The sequence below is a fragment of the Peromyscus leucopus genome, chromosome 3, assembly GCF_004664715.2.
Source record: "Peromyscus leucopus breed LL Stock chromosome 3, UCI_PerLeu_2.1, whole genome shotgun sequence".
NCBI classification, from domain to species: Eukaryota; Metazoa; Chordata; class Mammalia; order Rodentia; family Cricetidae; genus Peromyscus; species Peromyscus leucopus.
Window position 1 is genome coordinate 157,200,401 of NC_051065.1, and position 18,228 is coordinate 157,218,628.

At 50.9% G+C, this 18,228-nt stretch overlaps 1 protein-coding gene across 3 annotated transcripts in view; it reads right to left on the reverse strand.

Annotated features, from left to right (window-relative positions):
• The window catches only part of Irak2 (interleukin 1 receptor associated kinase 2), a 53,918-nt gene that overhangs the window by 29,065 nt on the left and 6,625 nt on the right, over positions 1-18,228 (reverse strand). For all 3 annotated transcript variants that reach the window (XM_028863946.2, XM_037204263.1, XM_028863944.2), the window contains exon 2: positions 15,608-15,790. In XM_028863946.2, coding sequence (XP_028719779.1) covers positions 15,608-15,790 — 183 coding nt within the window. The remainder of the gene's footprint in view (positions 1-15,607; positions 15,791-18,228) is intronic.

An 18,228-nucleotide genomic window follows, 5' to 3' on the forward strand; every position in this document is an offset into this window, starting at 1 on the left:
CCATTTGCTGAGGTAACTGCCAATTCATGAGCATGCCTGCCACAAAGCTGCCTAAGCAGGCACAGTCAGATACTAAGCCCATCCCCTGGAGGCAGGCATCCCTCCCCCAGGCATACACCCCCCCCACACAGGCTGCCCCCACAGGCCCTTACCCAGCCTCCACGTTCTGCTACTGTATGTCTTGTGTTGTTCCTCCCTCCCCAAACAGCCTAGAGTGGAGATCCCGTGGTCCTCAGAGGGCATACCAGCAGCACCAGAAGAGCAGCATGTGAAACAGGACAGAGGTGTCTCCATGGTAAAGAACCCTCAACGGTGACTTGGGGCAGAAGCCCTGCCCACAGCAGTGGGAAATGATACCCAAAGGCCACGCGTCCCCACATTGCTCTTGGGCCCAGCACACAATGCATCTTTTCTTTTACATTTTCTATTTATCAATGTGTATGTACACAATGTGCATATAGCAGCATTTGTGTATATGTGCGTGCGTGCGTGCGTGCGTGCGTGCATGTGTGTGTGTGTGTGTGTGTGTGTGTGTGTGTGTGTGTGTGTGTGAATATGGACATGAGCATGTGTAGAGTTTGAGACTGAGTCTCTTTGTTGTTATTCTATTGTGTATACCAGACTAGCTAGCCCAAGGGCCTCTAAGAATTCTTCATCTCCCATCTCCCTTGGGAGAAATGGAAATATAGATACTGGTACCAGTGTCTGGCTTTTTACACAGATTCCGGGGATTTGAACTCAGGTCCTTAGGCTTGCAAAGAAGTGTTTTTATACACTGAACCATCTCCCCAGCTAGAGGTATTTTCTTGACTGTAGACTGGCTGAGCCTCAGTTTCTTCATTAATAACATGGAGGTCAAGGGTCATTTCATCCTGATTTAACCTCTGCATCCTATTCCTGGTGACTTTGTTCTTTCCTCTGTTGCTGGGAATGGAACCAGGGCTTGGCACTAAGCCCCTGGGTCACAGCCCAGCCCCTATGACTTTTTTTTTGTTTAGCACTAATCTGTGTCTCTCTGTGCAGGCATATTTGGTGTGGACATCAAGGGTCCTGGGGTTCAAGGCTGACCTTTGCAAGCTCCACCCAGGAGACTCATAAAAGCTTCATTTACTGCCCAGTGGTGGTGGTGGTGGTGGTGGCGGCGGCGGCGGCGGCGGCGGCGCATGCCTTTAATCCTAGCACTTGGGAGGCAGAGCCATGCAGATCTTTGTAAGTTCTAGGCCAGCCTGGTCTACAGAGTGAGTTCTAGGACAGCCAGGACTGTTTCACAGAGAAACCCTGTCTTGAAACCGCCTCCTCCCCTCCCTCTCCCCCCCCCCTTCTGGAGAAAAAAAAGAAAGTTTCATTTACTGTTTTCACTCCCGGGAGAGTCTAGCTTTTCTCTCTTTCCTGTTCTTTCTGCAATGACAGCCACAGCGTGCGCCTGGCAGTGTGTCACAGGGAGGCGTTCAGGGTGGGGTGGAAGGAGGACACAGGCTGGGAGGGGTTAACACCCCCTCAACCACACACAGGCACCCAGTGACACTCAGGGCCATGCCCAGCCACAGAGATCAGCTGACAGCCCAGGTCAGGCTCTCTTACGTCAGCCCCATCAGCTTCCTGAAAAATCCCCGGGCAGGGTGAGCTTTGGGTTAAATCAAGCTTTCCACATGCAAATGATAAGTAGCACGTGTGGGGTCCAAGTGTCTGGATAGGGACACATCTCAGAGGTCCAGTGCTTGCCAAGGAAGCATGAGTCCCTGGGACACAGCTCAGAGGTCCAGTGCTTGCCAAGGAAGCATGAGTCCCCAGGTCCCCCGACATCTCCAACACCAAAACAAGTAAATGAATAAAATGTCTAAAAAAAAAAAAACCAGACAGACAGACAGACAGACTTTAACCATCCTAATTTGTCCTTCTCAGTTGCTTGCTTTTTCCCACTGTGTAGAGCGAATGGGAGAAAATGCGGCCTCTCCGCTTCTGTGCCCAGGAACCTGGCTCAGCCTGCAAATCGTCTCTACCTCCCAACCCGGAAGAGAGATGCTGGAGAGCTGAAAATAGAACACCACAGGCCCAGAGGTCAAGAGCAGGGGTGAGTGTTCTACCTGACTCCAGAGCAAGCTGGTAACAGAATTCCCCTGGACAGCCTCCCAGTGCTTGGGACATTACTCTTCTTCCCCTTGGGGGTTAAATTCTCAAAGGCCTCAGGCACACGCACTGAGTCAGAGTCACAAAATCAAAGGCAGAGTGTGGTAGACCTGGGGGAAGCAGACTCAGCTTCCCCAGGCAGCTGGTACCCAGGGCAGGGTCTCCATCCTCTAGGGCTCCTGCATCCTCCATGGAGTAATAGTAATCCCAGAGCTTTGAGAGCATACCTGGGCTCGGTGAGATGAGGTGAGAAACACACAGTAGCTGGCTGGCCCCACACACCATGCAATGCACGCCTGCACTCCCAGCAATCAGGAGGTGAAGACAAGAACCTTTGCTACACAGTGAGTTTGAGAGGTTAGCCTGGGCTACAGGAGCCCTGGTGTGGCAGTTTGAGTGAGAATTACCCCTCATAATCTGGGGCATTTGAACACTTGGTCCCAGTTGGTGGTACTTTTGGGGGAGGCTTAGGAGGTACGTACGGCCTTGTTAAAGGAAGTACGTCACCAAAGGTGGGCTTTGAGACTTTAAAGACGCCTTTTCAGTTTGTTCTCTCTGCTGCTGTCAGTGGTTCAACCGAGGAGCCCTCAGCTTCCTGCTCCTGCCACCATGCCTGCCTCATGCCATGCCTCCCCACCATGACAGATTCCCAGCCCTCTGGATAAACTCTTTCTTCTTTAAGTTGTTTTGGTCACAGTGTTTGAGCCCAGAAACAGAAGAGTAACTAACAGGCCCTGTCTCAAACAAAATAAACCTCTAGGAACCACACAGGAAGACAAACATCACACGCTTTCTGCCTTAAGCAGATTCTAGAGTTAAATATAGAGAGACAGAAAAACAGACAGGGGACTGTGAAGGGGAAGGAAGGACACTGTGGGGATGGGGAGCAAGAGACAGAATCGGGGAGACAAAGCAGCTGCTCTCTCTCGTGCAGAATCCATATTTAAATACATATGTATTCACACACATATGTACACATATGCACGCATATACATATTCACACATATACATATTCACACATATACATACGCACACATATACATATGCACGCATATACATATGCACACATATACATATGTATACATATATATGAGAAAGCAAAAGGGAGACAATTTGGGGACAGTAAAGGAACCAGCAGAGGGGGTTGGGTGATGTGCAAATATATGCTAAGTATACTGGTACACATGTATGAATGTCAATATAAAACATTATTTTTTTTTTACCTCTGGGTAGGACACAGCTCACCTGTCATCAAACTACTTCAGAAGTTGGGCAGTGGTGGCGCCCACTTTTAATCCCAGCACTCGGAAGGCAGAGGCAGGTGGATCTCTGTGAGTTCAAAGCCAGCCTGGTCTACAGAGTGAGTTCCAGGACAGTCAGGGTTACACAGAGAAACCCTGTCTCAAGAAACAAAGAAACAAACAAAAAAACCTACTTCAGAGGCTGAGGCTGGGCAATCATTAGACCCAGAAGTTCTAGTCCAGCTTGGGCAACAAACCAAGACTCTACTTCAAAAGAATAAATAACTTGACTAAATAAAACAAAAGAACCTCTGAGTTCCAGTGAGGGTCTGTGAGGAAGCATTTGAAATATAAAGCTATTCTCAACTGGGTTTTTTGTTTGTTTGTTTGTTTGTTTTGTTTTTCGAGACAGGGTTTCTCTGCGTAGTTTTGGTGCTTGTCCTGGATCTTGCTCTGTAGACCAGGCTGGCCTCGAACTCAGAGATCTGCCTGGCTCTCCCTCCCAGGTACTGGAATTAAAGGCATGTATCACCACCACCAGGCGGATTTTGTGTTTTTGAGGCAGGGCCTCATGTAGCCCTGACTGGCCTGAGACTCACTATGCCTAATCCTAGGCTGGACAGAGTGGCACACACTTCTAATCCCAGCACTCAGGAGGCAGAAACAGGCAGATCTGCCTGTGAGTTTGAGGCCAGCCTGGTCTACAAAGTGAGTTCCAGGACAGCCAGAGCTACATAGAAGACCCTGTCTCAAAACAAAACAAAATAGACAGACAGGCAAACAAACAAACAAAACCTTCCCGATTCTCCTGCCTCTACCTCCTGAGAGCTGGAATTCCAGTTGTGGCCCAGCATACCAAGTTTATGAGGTGCTGAGGACCAACCAAGGCTTTGTGCATGTTAGGCAAACATTACCAATCGAGCTACATTGGACAGCGTCTATACGCATATTTTAAACACTCACAGAAAGTAAGAGAGGGTAAGGAGCGACTCCATGGGTGCAGGACCAAACAGCCCTGGAGGTGGACGGTGGGAGAAACGGGGACTCCTTCTCCTCTCCCTGAGGGTTCACTGACAGCCTCATCATACGGAGGATGAGCAGCCTGGAGTTCACTCTCCTGGCAACCCCCTCACCCCAGGAAGAAAAGGGATGTTGGTGTCCTTTATCTACAGCTCTGGTAGCATGTGGGGTCTTGGAGTCTGGGAGTTTCCTCAAGCTGGGCCCAACCCAGAGTGGACCAGGATGGAGCCTTGGACAACAAAATGGCAGAGGGTGGGGCACAGCACTGTCCAAGCCCCTTCATGGTTGCCAGGCCTGTGTATGAGGGGAGTGTGATTTCCCCCTCCCTTGGCTGAGTACTGTCACCATGTACAGCTCTCTCGACGAGCAAGAATCATTTACGGCAAGTCCGCCAGCGACCGGACACTCTGGCCAACCTCCCACCAGCTCAGTGCTCACAGCGGGCTCACTGACAAGCTGGCTCACAAATGAGCTGGGTCGGGGTGGGGATGGGGGTCAAGAGATGCAAGCCATTGGGGCTGAAGAGCCGGCTCAGTGGTTAAAAACACTTACTGCTCTATCGGAGGTCCTGAGTTGGGATCCCAGCTCCAACCTCAGGTGGCTCCCAAATGCCCGCAACTCGAAGGAATTATAACCCCCTCTGGCCTCCAAGGGCACACGCGCATACACACACACACACACACACACACACACACACACACACACACACACTCTGAAATATTTTTTCTTATATGTGAGCCATTGACTGGTACTTCCACTGTCACCAGATGGTTCCGTCTGAACAATGATTGCCACTATGGGGACATCTAACTCAGGTCTGGGACACAGGTTCAACTACAGCCTGGTATGGTGACTCATTTGTAACCCCAGAATGCTAAAGGAAGGCCACCTGGAGTTTGAGATCAGCCTGGAATATACAATGAGTTCTAGGCCAGCCTGAGCTACATGGTGAGACCCTTCCAAAAGAAACAAAGGCGCTAAGGAGAAGGTAAAGTGGCTGCTGTGCAAGCCTTAGGGCCTGAGTTCAGATCCCCAGAACCCATGTGAAAGGCCCAGAGCGGGGCACATTCCTGTAATAAAAGCATGGGACGACTGGAACAGGTAGAGACCTGAAGCTCACTGGCCAGCCAGAAGAGCTGAAATGTTGAGCTCCAGGCTTAGTGAGAGACACAAGCGCAGAGGGACTGAGGAAGTCACTGACCTCAGGCCCTCACATGGGAGCACCCATGGGCACCCACACATGCACACACCCACACTAGCACACGCAGGTCCAACTGCAATCTCTGTTACCCTGAAGACAATGAAACCGGAAACACTTGTTTTCTCGGGAGTCCTTTGTTTCTGCTCCACTTCCTTCAGATTACTGTGCTGAAGCCTTGGCTGACCCCTGGGAGGCCTGGGCCTCCTCCCCTGCCACCTGGGGACATATAACACAGTGGCAAATCTCAGCACTGCTCATTGGGACAGAGGGGACTCATGAGCTGCCAGCAAGGTCCTCGGTCTATGAACACATCCTGGAAATTCTGTCCTTTACCCACTCCAGGCAAACAATAATGCAATACTCAAGTATTTGTTTTTTAATTCTAAGTTGGCTTGTAGCTGGAATGGATTCCTGATAAACAATCTAAAGTGATCAGCCACAAACTAAAGGAGCCTGGAGCAGGCACCCACCGCAAGAGCAAATGGCTCACTAGGCTCTTGCTTCGACCTTTCCTACTAATCTCCAGGCGTGCTCTCTGCATCTGTGATCTGTGGTTTAACAGCAGGAGTATGAGGGGTGTGTGTGTGTGTGTGTGTGTGTATGTGTATGTGTGTGTGTGTGTGTGTGTGTGTGTGTGTGTGTGTGTGTGTGTGTGTGTGTGCGCGCGTGTGCGGGTGCATGCAGGGCTGGAGAGCTGTTAAGAGCACTGGCTGTTCTTCCAGAGGACCTGAGTTTAGTTCCCAGCACCCACATGGAGGCTCACAACTGCTTCTCACTCCAGCTCCAGTGAATCTGGTGCCCTCTTCTGGCCTCTGTGGGCACTGCACACACATGGTGCAGGCAAAACGCTCATACATATAAATAAAAATAAATATTTTTGTTGTAATGTTTTGAGACAGGGTTTCTCTATGTAGCCCTGGTTGTCCTGGAACTAACTCTGTAGACCAGGCTGACCTCTAACTCAGCCCCTGCCTGTCTCTGCCTCCCAACTGCTGGGATTAAAGGTATGTGTCACCACACCTGACTCACCTCCTAACGGCTTCCATCCCTAGATTCCCAGAGAGCCCGTGCCTACCCCTGGTTTCAAAGACTCATTGTGACTCATTCACTTACAATGTCAGAGACAGGGTCTCTGCTTGAGACAAAACTCAGTGCAAAGGCTGAGTCAATTCCCAGCACTGGCAGGGGTGGGGGTGGGTGAGTGGTGTCAACCAAGTTACAAGGTCGGAGGACTCATGTGCAGACAAGAAACTTGAGGGAAGGACCCCATGAGTTTCTGTGGGGAGAGCCCCTTGAAGCAGAGACCCAAAAGATGAGTGATGATGAGGACTGGCCTCTGGAAGAACACAGGGAAGTTTGGGGAAGACCAGAGCTCCAGGCGCACAACATACGCAAAGGTCCTGAGGAGGCAGACAATATTTTGATAAGTTTCATCAAATGATGGAAGGCCCTAGTGGCGGGGCTGGCTGATCGGGAACAAAAAGCCAGGGAGTCTCTTCCATTGCCTCCCGTGACACAGTGACCTTGGAAGCGACGTGTCCCCAACCCAGCTCCAGTAACACAGGCGCCCCCCTTTCCCATGTCACAGCTCATCTCAGGGTGCATGTTACACAGTGTGACGCAGCTGGCACTGACTCACGCATCCTCTGAGGAGGGTTTAACCTCACATCAGAGGAGCCCGGTGACCACAGCAGAGTTCACAGGGTTTGACAGACGCACCTCGCTGCGCCCCAGTTTAACTGTGCGGCACGTGGCCCTCTACTCACTCTTCCAGCAACTCTCAAAACCCACAGTGACCGAAGAGTCAGTTCAGGGAAGGAAATCGGGTCACCTGCCCCGCACTAGGCCTCAGCACCTTAGAAAAAAAATGTGACCTCTCTTGAAGCTTCCCGCTTTGAAAGCAAAGTAAACAGGGGTGTGCCTCTACACTTCGGTTTGTGACAGGGTCTCATGTAGCCCAGGATGACCTCAATGTAGCAAAGACTAGCCTTGAACTTCTCATTTTCCTTCCTCCACCTCTCAAGTGCCACCATACCTGAAGATGCCCATTTCTCTGAAGGGGAAACTGAGACTTGACCTAAAAACTTACTCAGATTCAGATTAAGGTCAAGCTGGCCCCCATTTGCATCTTGACTACTTACAAGTTAAGTGACTTTGGGCAAGTTTCTGAGCCTCAGTTTCCACATCTATAAAATGGGAGCAACTAAAGTCATGAGGAAAGGTGCTCGCCGGGACATGGTAGGTGATAAGTCTGGTTGATCTGGGTCCACAGGCTAGGACTCTGGGACTGATGTCCCTGCCCGAGAGTGCCAGCTCCAAGGACCGATCCCCAATGGTCCAGGGAATGGAGCTGGCCCACGTTCTGTTGCTCCCTGAGGTTGTGAAAACCTTAGAGAGGATACACACAGAAACTCTGCGTATACAAGGGAGCCCTGCTGCCAGTGTGTGTGCAGCCTGGCCTCTACGAAGAGGGAGGGGACACACTTCTCTGCTCAACAGCTACCCACAGTACCCTGTCCACAGAGCCCTGATCCAGAAATGAAGTGACTCTGGACCACATACCAAAGCCAAAGTCTGAGTGGCTGGAGTTGAGCAAGCACAGCTTCCAAAAGACTGCAAAACTTAGTCAGACAATTCTAGCTGCAGTTACAAGTCAGCCACACAGCTCTTCCCGAGAGAGTGGGGGTCCCATCCCAGCACCCACAAGTCACAAGAAGATGGCAGCGGCTGATGGGAGAGGAAGGTTTAGTCGCCTCCCACATCCCTTCAGATCCCCAGGGGTCCCCCCCTACTCAATTGACACCCAGAACCACACAGCTACATGGACCAATACATTCTTATAAGATACATTTGACAGTTGATCTTATCAACTTGGAGGATTTAGAGTCACCATGGAGGCAAACCCTTCTCTGGGTGCATCTGTGGGGGGTTTTCTGGTTTAGACTGACTGGGATGCAAAGACCCATCCAGAATGTGGGCAGCACTGTCCCGTGGGGCTGGGGTCCTGGACGGCACACAAAGGAGCTGAGCGCCAGCTCTCACACTTGCTGGCTGTGGATGCAGTGTGGCCAGTCCCAGGTCCTGGTGCCACACCTTCCCGCCACGATGGACTGTGCCCTCAAACTCGGAGCTAAATAAGTCCTTCCGTCCTTCCTTCCTTCCTTCCTTCCTTCCTTCCTTCCTTCCTTCCTTCCTTCCTTCCTTCCTTCTTTCCTTCCTTCCTTCCTTTCTCCCTCCTTCCCTCCCTTCCTTCCATCAGCTGCTTTTCTGGGGATCTTGCTACAGCACTGAGAAAAACTGTTCATACAACAGTAAAACCTCAACGCCCCCATTCCATATTACACTGGAGTGTTCCCCAAAATAAAAGTTCTCCACTGTTTTCCTAGGAGGGAAAAAAGCAAATTGTTCTTAAAAGGAAAACAAACAAACAAATATTTTTGTTTTGTTTTGTTTTTTGAGACAGGGCTAATCCGTGTAGTCTTGGCTATCCTGGAATTCACTCTGTAGACCAGGCTGGGCTCAAACTCATTTTATTGTTGTTTGTTTGTTTGTTTGTTTGTTTCTTAAGATAGTCTTCCAGGAGGTGGGGAAAAAAAAAGACAGTCTTCCAAAGGGGGCCCTGGCTGGCCTTGACCTCTCAGCAACCTGTTTCCAGCCTCTTAGGAGCTGAGATTACAGACGTGTGCCACCACATCTGGCAAACAAACAAGCACCCTTAATTGCCTTTATTTTCCATTAGAATCAAGCAATATTCCACTGCATAAAACAGACTTTGGGGGCTGGAAGGCTGTCTCAACAGTTAAGAGTGTGTATTACTCTTCCAGACGATCTGCCTGAGTTCAATTCCCAGCACCCATGTTAGGCAACTCACAAGCCCCTGTAAATTCTAGTCCAAGAGATTGGATGCCTCTGGCCTTCCTGGACAACTATACACACACACACACACACACACACACACACACACACACACACACACACACACACACGGGATTAAAAATAAAGTCAATTATTAAAATGAAATCTCATTTGAGACCTCTTCTTTAAAAACAAACAGCAGGCTGTGTTCCAAGGCCTGAACAGCGCAGGTTTGTCCTATCAACAGAGACAGTCTTGAAGAAGCCAGGAACACCAGCAACACCGAAGAGCAGGTTTCTCTTTTCAAGTCAGAAGCAGGGACCATGCTTGCCCAGCATGCACAGGCCCTGCCTGGGTTTGATCCCCAGAGTGTCATTGTCTGGGTGTGGTGGTGCACACCTGTGATCCCAGAATTGGAGAGGTTGAGGCAGGAGCATCAGGACTTCAAAGGTCTCTCTCGGCCCTCAAACATGTCTCCTGCCCACCACAGTTCTGCTCAGAAATGACTGAGCAGGCCCTCCCTTCGGCTGCCCGCTAGCCCTCAGTTGGAAAGTCAAGTTCAACTCACAGCCCTGGTCGAGCCGGATTTCTCCCATCTCCCTCTCCCAGTCGTCCTCCCCACCCACAGCATGCTTCTCTGAGAGCATGTGTGCTCCTGGCTGTGTGTACGTGTGTTCAGATCATTACTATCTACCCACCCCACTATACAAACGCACCACGAGACCCAGGCTTATGCAAGCAATCAAACCCTCCACCACTACGCCGAATCTGAGCTACTCAATCAACGTTCCAGTGAAACAGATGGATGGCAATCATCAGTACGTGACAATCAAAGATGTACTAGGAACCAGGGACTGCCAGATAGGCTGGCCAGGGCAGCCACACCAGCAGGCTATGGAGAAGTCCTGATGGAATCACTGACTGCTATAAGCAAACAGCTACATAGCCTGTGGCTTCCTGTTCCATCCCAGCAATGAATTGTGGGTGTAATGGCAGGAAGGGGGGTACAGATAACCTCCTTGTGTTTGAGGCCCACTGGGTCATTAGAAGCTGATAAGAGAGAGCCACAGATTGCATCAGATGGTGGATTGATCTAAAGAAAGTGACTGGTAGCTATCAGGCCTATCTCCCTTTAGGACAGGGCACATGTGGGAAGACAGCCAAGTGGCCAAGTGGGAAGGTGTGTGTGTGTCAGAAATGTTAACTGTCCCTGGAAGAGGTGCTTCTCCTCCAGAGGAACAAGATGCTTTGGCTACGTACACCCTCCTCCTGCATTGCCCAGTCTCCCTTGCAACCAAGGCGATCATGGGACCCAGTTCTGGCCAATGTTTTTGAGGGGATGCTGGACATGCAACTTCCTGGTCATGCCCTTCGGACACGAGCACACCCACCTTTCCTTCTTGTCTCCTTACATAAAAACCAAAGCCACGCGTCCCAGGCATCCCCTGACACCAGGACAAGAGGGAACTGCTTTACCCACTCGGGACAGCCTTACATCAGGTGTCACTTTCTATCTTCTCTTAAGGCAGTGATTCTCGACCCCCCTAACACTGCGTCCCTTTAATACAGTTCCTCATGCTGTGGTGACCCCCCAACCATAAAATTTATTTTTGTTGCCACTTCATAACTGTAATTTTGCTACTGTTATGAATTGTAAAGTAAATATCTGTGTTTTCCGACGGGCTTGGGCAACTCCTGTGAATGGGTTGTTCGACACCCAAAGGGGTCACGGCCTGCAGGTTGAGAACCACTGCCTTAAAGTCTCTCACTGATCCTGACGCTCACTGTTTTGGGGGCTAGGCCAACAAGCCCCAGGGACCAGCTTATCTCCACGCAGGCAGCTCTGAGTTTATAGGCACCTGTGGCCACACCCAGATTTAACTGGGTTCTAGACAGCTGAACTTCAGTCTCCATGTTTACACAATAAGAGAGCTCACCCACTGAGCTGGCTCCCAGTTTAGTTTGATTGACTGTTTATTTGAGACACGGTCTCATTATGTAGCCCAGGCTAGCCTCCTGCCTCACTTTGTCCGGTGCTAGGGTTGACAGACATGTTCCACCATGCCGGCCCAGCTGGGCTCTTTAAGCCTGTGCAGCCCACACCGTGTGAACAGAGCCTGGAGTCTGCCACGAGACTACCAAGCATGGATGGGAAGAGAGGGAAGAGGTGTGCTGGCGGGAGCTGCTTCCTCTCATGTGCCCTCTGTTCTCATTTATTCTCATTCTTGTCACAGTTCATGTCTACCAGTTAAATAACAACCTTGGCAATTAAAGCTGAGAAGGGAAGGAACAGAAACCCACAGGCCCATCCCCTCAAAGACTTTGGTTTCAAGACAATGCAAGTCCAGCACCTGTGTGCCTGAATTGGTCTTTGGCGCAAACATAATGGTCACAAGGCCGCTGTTTACTGCGGCGTGCATTTACTGAGACTCCCCTCAGCTCTATGGAAGCTTCTGGATGGTTGGGGTTTTGGTGCTGAGAGCCCAGGTCCTTGCCTAGACAAGTGCTATACCCACACTGGATATCTGTTGAATACAGCTACCTTCAAATAGATCTTCAAGAAGTGTCAGGCAGGGCCAGGTAGTGGTAGTGCACGTCTTTAATCCCAGCACTCAGGAGGCAGAGGCAGGTGGATCTCTGGGAGTTTGAGGCCAGCCTGGTCTACAGAGTGAGTTCCAGGATAGGCAGGGCTGCTTCACAGAGAAATCCTGTCTTGGGGGTAAAAAAAAGAAGTGTTTAGGGGTCTGGAGATGGCTCAGCAGTTAAGAGCACTGGCTAGTCTTGAAGAGGATCAGAGTTTGATTCTCAGCACCCATGTAGTGGCTCACAACTATCCCTAACTCCAGTTCCAGGGTTCTGGTGCCCTCTTCTGAAATACTGAACTACAGTGCACACATGTAGTGCACATGTATAAATTCAGGAAGAACATTCATACACATAAAAAATAATGAGAGAATGACAGGTGTAGGAGCCAAACATAGTATCACGTCTTTAATCCCAGCACTCGGGAGGCAGAGGCAGGCAGATCTCTGTGAGTTCAAGGCCAGCCAGGCAACACAAAAAGAACCTGTGTCATACCACACATACAAACACACACACACACACACACACACACACATACACTCACTCACACACACACACATTTGGGGGGCTAAAGGTGTAGTTTACTGGTAGAACAATTGTCTCGCATTTACGAGGTCCTAAGTTCATTTGGGCAGAAGTCAATTTTTCAAGTGAACTGCAGCTGGGCAAGTTAATAATTAAGCAGGCAAATGCAAACTAAGATTACATATCACGGCTAGAAAAGGGGGCTCTGAGCATTCCTAATACAGGAACGTGAGTGCCTGCACACACATCCTGGGTGTTCGCCTCCAGAAGAAGGGGCAGGCAACTATCTATTCTCGAATAAAAAACAGCCAGAGTCAGGAAGGGGAAGTGTGTTGCCTGGGAACTTGATGCAGTGGTGGGCCCATCACCAGAACCTCCCGGGGACAGCCAGGGGACAGGGGAGTGGGAACTGACCCTGGGTGGCTTTGGCCAGCAGGACTGAGGAAAACGGAAGCTGTGTTTGGGGGGCTGGGGGAGTAAGAGGCAGAACAGGAGGGCATGGTCAGAGAAGGGTTCTGAGCAGCCAAAGGCCAGGGGGTGGTGCTTCCTGCAGCCCAGAGAACCCACAGTTGCTGGCAGCCTCTGTGGGGGAGTGGAGCAGTGGGACCTGGATCCAGGTGAGGCCCGGTGGACCTCGGACCTTGGGACCTCAAGCCACTAGCCATTCTTTTGCTGTTTGGTTGTTTGTTTTTGAGACAGGGTCTCTCTATGTAGCCCCGGCTGACCCAGAACTCAGAGAGGTCTGCCTGTCTCTGCCTACCACGTGCTGGAATGAAAAGTGTGCGCTACTGCGCCTGGCATGAGTGTATTGCTTTAAATCTGGTGCCACAGTCTTTGTTGACCTCGAATGGTGAAGATTTTTCCTAGATTAGTCAATGGTCTCTACCGTCAACGGCCAGGGAATGTGGCAGGAAGCAGTTTCTTAACCTCTGGGGCCCCTCCTCTGCTATCACACAGTTTCGGGGTTTTGCCTGACCTGGCAACTGCCTCCCCAAGTGGACCAGCGGTGAGCTCACTATGACCACATATGAGCTGGCAGCTCTTCCTACCCCTGGGGACCCTCCCTCACCTCCTTTGGAGTCATTAGGAGCTTATAATTAATTCTTTCAAAATACAAGGAGAAATTTCTTGAAACAAGGTCTCACGTAGTCCAAGCTAGCCCTGAACTCATCATGCGACCGAAGCTGGCTTTGAATTCTTTTTTATATTATTAATAAACTTTCTTTTATATGTATTAGTGTGAAGGTGTCAGATCTCTAGGAGCTGGAGTTACAGACAGTTGTGAGCTGCCATGTGGGGTGCTGGGAATTGAACCCGGGTCCCCAAGAAGAATAGCCAGTGCTCTTAACCGCTGAGTCTTCTCTCCAGCCACCTGGCTTTGAGTTCTTGGTCCTCCTGTCTCTGCCTCCCAAGTGATGGATTACAGATATTTGCCACCACACCAGTTTAAACATTATCACTTCTCAGCATCTGTCACATTTCAGTTTTCTAAGAATATAGAGAAGCCAGAATTGAGGTCACAATCATCAGGGGCTGATCACATGATCAAATGAAATGCCTTTTGGTTCTAGTGATCATGAGCACCAACGCTCCAAGAATCCCAGAGAGGGTTCTGCTTGGCCTCCAGGCTGGTGCCTTCACAGGACAATGGTGGCGGAGGGTGTGTGTGTGAGAGAGCCTGAGAAGAGGAGCGTCTCCCAGGACTCACTCGTATCTTGCCTCCCTGGCTGGTCCTTGGGGAATGGAGATGAGGAATAGTGGTCTGGCACAGCTCAGAACAAGACAGGATGGGTTCCAGCTGGTTCTAAAGGGCTGTGAGCCAGGCAGGCTAGCCTGTCTAGTCTGAGGGAAGGTGGACATGGAAGGAGACCAGGTAGGGAAAGGGCAGAGACAGAGCCTGGGGGAGCCATGGCCAACAGGCAGGGGCTTGGTTTATGGGTCAATTTCTGGGAATGCAGAAGTAAGCCTGGCTGGAGTCTCTCCTGCTGGAACAGGCACCTCCTATTTAAGGCCCCAAAGGGAAAGTCATCGCGTGTGAAAACCTCAGATTCCCACACACACTACACCCCAGGGAGTTACCTAGCTGCTGAAGCGTGGACACAGTCTCAGGGTGGCTCTGAAAACCCACGTGTGCTGCAGCTCTGAGGCTGGAGCGCTCTAACCTCCACCCTTCTCTCAAAGAAGGCTTCCGATCATCCAGATCATCCAGGCAAGTGCTGCATCTGTCTGGGTCTCTGGCACAGCAGGCAGCCATTCCCGTCAAAGCCCACAATTTCCTGCTACTGCCTCCTAAGTGGCTCTCCAGGATTTCCATTTTTAAAATGTATTTACTTGTGCGTGTTTGTGAAGAGAGGCACAGCTGCCACGGCATGTGTGGGGAGGTCAGAGGACAACTTTCAGGAGTCCCTCTTTCCACCATGTGGGTCGCAGAGATCAAACCCAGGCATGAGCCTGGGCAACAAGTGCCCTTACCCATCTCCCTGGCCTCCATGTTGTTATTGCTATTGTTGCTGCTTGTTTGTTTTGTTTGTTTTTTGTTTTCAAGACAGGGTCTCCCTTGTAGCCCTGGCTGTCTTGGAACTCGTTCTGTAGACCAGGTTGGACTCGAACTCACAGAGCTCCATTTGCCTATGCCTTCCGAGTACTGGAATTAAAAGCATGCACCGCGGCTGCCACCACCACCACCCCACCCCTCCCACCCTCCATTCCCCCATCCTCCCACCCCCCACCCCCCATCCCTGCCCCGGCTCCAATGTTGTTTTAATTACAAAAATAAAAGGCTAGGTCTCTGGCTAGTCAGCCCAGTAGAGTTCACAGCAGGCCTGCAGATAACAGCTGATAAATAACAGAGTTGGTGTGTGAATTTTAGCCTGGGAAGAAGGGTCCCAGGGCGAGGGTGCAGCTCAGTGGCAGAGAGCTCATCTCGCCCGAGTTGGTTCCTCCCCCTGCACTGACAAAAGATGGACAGCATCTTCAGACAGACACACAGCCCTTGCTGAGACACGCCCCCCCCCCACACACACACATACACACTTGGGGACAGATGGTTACTCACAGCTCAGGACAATCTGGGCAGCTCGGTAGAGTTCCAGGTGACACAGGAGGTCCACCAGCTGCTGGACGGTGGCCTGCCGCATGGCCCACCACCACAGCAGCTCCCGGGTGATGCTCACACCCTGCACCCGCTCCATGGATTTGATCTTCCTCAGCTGCGTCAGGTCCGTGATCACGTAGGAGGCTGGAAGGCAGGAGAGGACTCCACTTAGAGCTGGAGGTGCAGCCTCCCAGGGAGAAGGCCCTTCCTGCCCCGCTGCTCCTCCCGGGTGTCACCATGGCTACTTCCCCCAGCAGGAGGAAGACCACGGGACAGCAGCCTGGGAGCCTTGGGTATCAGCAGTGTCTCTGCTTGGGATGAGAAAGCAAAAGGCTCAGTGGGGAGCAGAACTGTGCCCACTTCGTCTGAAACAGAAGCCCCCTGCAGGCAGAGAGTTTCATTTGTCTCCATCACAGACACATCCCCAAATGGAGAAACTCCGGGCAGCAGGCTAGGATGCAGATGAATAGAGGGCAGCTAAAACCACTGAGCCACACTTCCAGCCTTTATTTGTGACATAGCATCCCACTGGGGTTTTTTGTTGTTGTTGTTGTTTCTTTTTCTTTCTTTTTTTTTTTTTTTTTTTTGTTTGTTTTTAAGATAGGGTCTCACTATGCAGAACCGGCTGGCTTTGAACTCACAGATCTGCTGGGATTAACAGCCTGAGCCACCACTCCCAGCCCTGCCACTGAATCGATTGACATAAGGGGAGCATTTAAAACAAACAAACAAACAAACAAACAAACAAACAAACAAACAAAAATTGAATGGAAAAACACCTGCTAGCACGTGCAGGGGCCCCCAGGCTCCACCCCAGTACTTCAAAACAAAACCAAACAAAAATGAGGAATTAAAAAACCAAGCTGCCGGGTGGTGGTGACGCACACCTTTAATCTCAGCACTCGGGAGACAGAGGCAGGTGGATCTCTGTGAGTTCGAGGCCAGCCTGGTCTACAGAGTGAGATCCAGGACAGCCAGGGCTGTTACACAGAGAAACCCTGTCTTGAAACACAAACAACAGCAACAACAAAATCAGGCTTTGGTGCCAAGAGTTCAAAAATCATAGAGCGGGAATTTAGGGAACACAAAGTCAAGTGTTGGGGGACTGTGGGGTACTTGTTGGAACAGTGCTTGCCTCTCACTCATGAGGCTCTGGTTCAGCCCTAGCACCACCAAAGAAAAATGTCATTAAGCATACTGGAATCCTAGAGGAGCTCTAAAGAGGGCAGGCAAAACCAAAACTCCATGAGCTTTTCTGTTTGGAATATGAGCTTGGAGGCGTGTCGAGCAGGGCACGGGAGGCCAGAGATAAAGCTCAGAACATGGAAGACGGGGTTGGGGATTTAGCTCAGTGGTAGAGCGCTTGCTTAGCAAGCGCAAGGCCCTGGGTTTGATCCTCAGCTTCAAAAAAAAAAGAACATGGAGGACATCAGAGCCAGGATAAACACAAAGGACCTGTCGATAAATGAGGAAGGACCACGACACTCTCCTCAGAGAAAGCCTCCGGGAGAAGTGCCCTGTAGGAATGGAAAGTTCCAGAGTTGCAGTTTTAGTCACTGGAAACTCCAAACCAGATTCCTAGCCAGCGGGAAGTGATGTAACAGCCCAGAGTCCCCTTCCCACTGTTCACAGGGGGCAAAGAGGAAGGAGTTATGTCATGAAAAGCCAGCCCAGTAGAGATGCTGGGCCTGCCAGAGCCTTGACCCTCCGTGAATTTCCATTTCCTCCCAGGAGAAACAGGAAGTGAACCCCCAGGGTGCCTTCTCTAAGGGAGAGTTCAGTCCTGTGAAATTGAAATCTCTTAAGGTACTGATCCATTAATACTGCACCCAGGAGCAGGGCAGGCAGAGAGGCAGGCGGGGACTCGGTCGCTGCCAAGGGCCCTGCTAGGCTATGGCTGTTAGTAATCTGATCATTATGGAAGAGAGAAAAGTCCTCCTCATCTTCCTACCTGGGAGACCCAAGGAAACCGCTGGCTGCCTCCCTGCAGCTCATCTCCCAGACTTTCCCCACATGTGTGAACACTACCCTTCAGATCTGGTGTCCCACCAAGGGCCCCGGGCTAAAGGCTTGGTCCCCAGCTTGGTGCCTGGAGAGGTAGGAGCTTGAAGGCATGGGTCCCAGGGGGGAGTCTTCCGAGCCTTCAGAGATGTGCTCCCAAAGGAGCTATGGGAGTCCAGCACCTTCCATGAGGTGGTTTTGCCTGACCATGAGCTCCGTGCCATGAGACCTTGCCACAGGCCAAAGCAGAATCAAAAGATCCCGGACTGCAATCTCTCACGCTGTGAGCCAAACCTTCCCTCTTTCTAAGGCGACCCTCAGGAGTTTTGCCACAGTGAGAGCTGACTAACACAGCAGCCCCGGTTCAAACCCTCCCGGGCACCTCCTTGCTGGACACTGGGGAAGGTCTGTCACCTCTCCCAGAGCCTCCTTTCCTCATCCACCTCAGAGGTGGTTACAAGGACCAGAGAACTCTATACACTGGGACACTTGGGATAACACTTGGCACTCAGTAATGGGGACATAAATGTGTTATAGCCATTGTTCCGTGCTAACTGCTGAATCCTGGGGAAAGCCTACCC